Genomic DNA, 4,481 nt, shown 5'->3' on the forward strand with positions numbered 1-4,481 from the left:
AATTCTTTTGAATAGCTGTATCATCATTTATTTAGTCCCTTACAGGTTGATGCATCAGAGATGTGAGGCAAGAACCATCTCCATCAGGCCTCTCATTCTAGCAAATGTCAAGAGAAAGAAGAGCTTGCCACTCAGCAGGCTGTTATAATGAGTTACATGAAGGCATAAAGCTGAAATCTTCAGGTTATCTACCTAACCTCATACCTATAATCACAAATCACAATCTAATCACCCTAGATGAGGACGCTAGGGCTCTATACTCTTTTTTTGCAAATACTTGTAATATTTCTGAAAAGTTCCTTGATACTTTTGGATCTTTATTGAGACATCTGGGAAAAAGAGATAAGATTATTTTTGTCTGTGTTCACAAAGTACTTCTGTTTTTCAAAGAAAAATAACTATGAAAAAAAGAAAAAACTGACACCAGATTTTGCTTTTAGCTCCATCTTGCCACCCAGCCATGAGTACCCAGGGCCACCAGAGTTATACCCGTGAGGTGCAGGCCGCCCTCGATCGCCTGATCAACATGCATCTGCAGGCCTCCTGTACCTACCTCTCCCTGGGCTTCTATTTCGAAGGTAACCGCGTGGCTCTGGAGGGCGGTTTCTTCTTCAAGTTGGCTGAGGAGAAGCGTGAGGGTGCGCATCACCTCCTGATGCAAAACAAGTTCAGTGCCCGCTCCCTCTGCCAGGGTGGGCAGAAGCTGACCCAAGAGGAGTGGCATGATTGCCTGGATGCCGTGGAAGCTGCCCTCATCCCGGAGAAGAATCTGAACCAGGCTCTTTTGGATCTTCATGCCCTGGGTTTATTCAACACAGACCCCCAACTCTGCTTTTTTCTGGAGAGCCACTTCTTAGACCAGGAGGTGAAACTCATCAAGAAGTTGGGTGAGCATCTGACCAATCTCCGCAGGCTGGCTGGCCCAGATGCGGGCCTGGGCGAGTACCTCTTCAGAAAGCTCACCCTCAAGGGTGACTAGGAGGAGTCCTGGGGCCCAGCGGCTTTGGAGCGGTTCCTGTGTGTTCCCCTGACATCGAGATGTCAGTCTGCGTCTCTAGCTCCAGCCAAGAGACAGCGTCTCACCACCCAGAAGCGCCCGCCCAAGCCGTGGATTAAATGGAAACAAAAAAAGTTATTTTTGCTGAGAGAAGGGGTATAGTTAGGCTAAGATGAAAAAATAAGTATTTAGAAGAGCATGCAGAATTTTTAGTCTGTTGAATTCTATAATCTGTTTAATTTGTAGTCTGTTCTTAACGTTTCTGAGTCACTTGTGGACTTTGAGGATCCAACGAGCCATCCACACTCACCTTATTCATGAGTATTGCATACAGTGTTGGAGGTTTGGCAATTTCTCTGAAACTATTCTAAGTATTGGAATGACTCTACAATGCATCCCTGATTTGGCCTAGCAAAACAGAGAGTGGACTCTCTGGACTGCATCATATTGGACACCTCCGAAACTGCCAAATTCACAATAACTATGCTTTTCCTGATATTCAATTTGGTGTGATACCATCTGCCTATTCCGAGGAACCCAAGAAGAAGAAGTCCTGTGAAAGTCATCTTTGCATCTCCCATTGTACTACTGCTGAGAACACTGACTGTAACATCACGCACGGGACTTTTATGAAGCCTCGCGAGAAATTTTGGTCTGGACTTACTGTTAGAAATAACAGTGCTCCACTTGGGTGATTGGTTTGTTTTGGTTTAATGGACACTAAATGATGTAACTAATTAAGTTTCCTTTTCTGATTGCCTACTAGAAAACTTAGGTCCAAATTTGTAGTCCACTCAGAGTAAATGGATAGAATTATATAAGCAAAAAAAAGAAAAAACTAAGTAGCAACTACAAGGTCAGTGGATATAGAACACCCAACCCATGGCAGCACCTCAGGTATGAGCATACAGGTTGAGTGTCCTTTATATGAAGTTCTTAGGGTCAGAAGTGTTTCAGAATTCTGATTTTTTTTTCCAGTTTTAGAATATTTAAGTATATACAATGTGATCTTTCAGGGATGGGTTTCAAGTAAAAACATAGACTTCATTCATGTTTCATCTATACCTCACACACATAGTCTGAAGGTATTTTAAATGATTGGTTTAGTGCCTTTTAACTACATTTGACATGAAGTCAGGTGTGGAATTTTCCACTTGCAGCATCATATCAGCACTCAGAAAGTTTCAGTTTTTGGAGCAATTCAGATTTCAGATTTTTTGGATTAGGGATGCTCAACTGATAATTATAAATTAGCCTCACCCTGTTTCTCTTCCTCTTGCACAAGGAGAAACATCTGCCCCCGAATTACAACAGCACTCTCCAAAGCAGTTTGGATAGATTTGCACTACAGGAGAGGCAAGATGATTCACGAAGGGACAGGAGGGAAATATCAAAACCTCACTGATTTTTTTTTTATTCTGTGGTTATCCCATACTTACTTAGTGATTATGTTTTATTCTTAAATTTGCATTTCTATTTTGATTTCGCCACATAAAATTTTATCCAAAACATATTTTTATATTTGAAAAACTTCCTGCTGGTTACCCTAAAGTAGTGAAAATTAAAATTCTAAGTAATTTTTTTATTTTCTTAGATTCTAAGTCTTTAAATTTAAAAAATATGCCTTCTGGATTTGAATTATCATTATAAATATTAGTTGTGTGCTACTGTGGAAACATATATTACATGAAAGCTTAAAAAATTTGGAAATATTCTCCATCATAGATTTTCCTTATTTTTTTTTTCCAATCAATTCCTATATCCATAGGTGAATACGACTTATTGCTAAAATGACGTAAAGCACAGCATGAACTCTATCCTGACTTTTCTTTTTTATAGACGAAAAGGTCAAAAACACCTAAATCAGTAGGTGGGAGTCAAAGTATTTTAGTATAGCAATGTTCCTCAACTGCTAAATTCTCATTGAGTTACACTTCCCAAATACATAGTTATGCATGCTCAAAGTTTATTTTTAAATGATCTAGCAGTTGAAAACTTTATTCAATTATCTTTTTTTTTTTTTTTTTTTTTTTTTTTTTTTTTTTGCTGTCAGTCAAGAACTGGAAAACCACCTGTCTCAACAAGGACTCACTGACCATCATCAGAGCCTATCACTTCCTGAAGCCCACACCAGTACTTCAAATGATCCCTCTGTGTGAGGGTTTTAACACTGCAGGACATCATTTTATAGTAACATTTGGAATGGGGCAAGTATGTCATTCCTCTGGAAAGTAGAAAAGAGGAAAAGGGACCCACTCATTATGAAAGTAGAATCAGTAGAAATCTGGACCATAGCAGCATTTTCAGGCAGATCCAATGATCCGAAAGTTGATGATCTCTACATCAATTGCATCAAAATTCTCCACACTCAAAACATGGGACACCTTTCACAATGCCATACCCCAACTCTCTGGGTTGCATCAATACTGGCCAGAAGGGCCACCAGGCTGTCTCTGTTGGTGAAAGTGGCCAGTGATAAGTGCTACCTTCTGGCAAGGTAGCAGAAGGATATTTAAGGACAGGAGTCCACTGGTCAATGGAGAATGACTTGGAATTCTGTCTGTAAATTGTCCTTGTCTCCCTCAAACCTTGCTAAAAACTGCCGTGCGCAAGTGCATCTCAAGAGTGTGCTTGTAGAGGTCAGACAAAGAAACCGAGTTCAACTTTTGTTCAGCACAGAGCAGAAAACAACTGAATGGGAGAAACAGGGAGAACCAAGAACCCCATGGAAGCCAGAATTCTGAAGCAGAACTTGCTGAGGGGACAGAAGCCTTCAGGAATTCACAGAACCATTGAATAAGTTATTGAATTTCACCCAGGATGTGAAGCAAGAGTTTGTATTTATTTAGTCTTGATCTCAAAAGACAAGATGACCTCAGCTGAGAGCTGAATGACTCAGGGCAAATTAATGCCTGTAATAAAGAGAGCAGAAGTCGACCCAAGTCCTGTGGCCACTAGGATCTTGTCAATACCTGAACCAGGAGCTTAAGTACAAGACATGTGCTTAAAACTTCTGTTCAACCCTATGTAAATGTATGATTACACAAATGGTATGCCTTTACTCCATGTACAGAGAAACAATATGTATCCCATTTGTGTACAATAAAAATAAATTAAAAAAAAAAAAGAAAAAAACAAAACAAAAAACTTTTGTTCAGCCCCTGGTGACCTAAGGATGTTATATGTGGTACATACATTCCTTGTGAAGATTAAATATGATTGATAAGATTTTGTATGTAAGACAGGCACGGTGGCACACACCTGTAATCCCAGCGGCTCAGGAGACTGAGGCAGAAGAATGGCAAGTTCAAAGCCAGTCAAAAGCAAAGGTGCTAAGCAACTCAGTGAGGCCCTATCTCTAAATAAAATACAAAATAGGGCTGAGGATGTGGCTCAGTTGTTCAGTACCCCTGAGTTCAATCCCTGATACCATAAAAAAAACCTCAAAAAACAAACAAGATTATTATGTATGTAGCATGCAGCT

The 4,481-nt window shown here is 40.0% G+C and overlaps 1 protein-coding gene across 1 annotated transcript; it reads left to right on the forward strand.

Moving 5' to 3' along the window:
* Nucleotides 1-460: 460 nt before the first annotated feature.
* LOC306656880 (ferritin light chain-like) lies at nt 461-1,791 on the forward strand (the record flags this gene model as incomplete). The annotated part of the gene is made up of 1 exon (XM_079132459.1): nt 461-1,791. One exon carries the CDS (start codon nt 461-463, stop codon nt 977-979), a length of 519 nt encoding a protein of 172 aa, XP_078988585.1. The 3' UTR covers nt 980-1,791.
* Between the last annotated feature and the right edge of the window lie 2,690 nt (nt 1,792-4,481).

Source organism: Sciurus vulgaris (genome assembly GCF_902686455.1).
Source record: "Sciurus vulgaris genome assembly, chromosome: 1".
Classification (NCBI taxonomy): domain Eukaryota; kingdom Metazoa; phylum Chordata; class Mammalia; order Rodentia; family Sciuridae; genus Sciurus; species Sciurus vulgaris.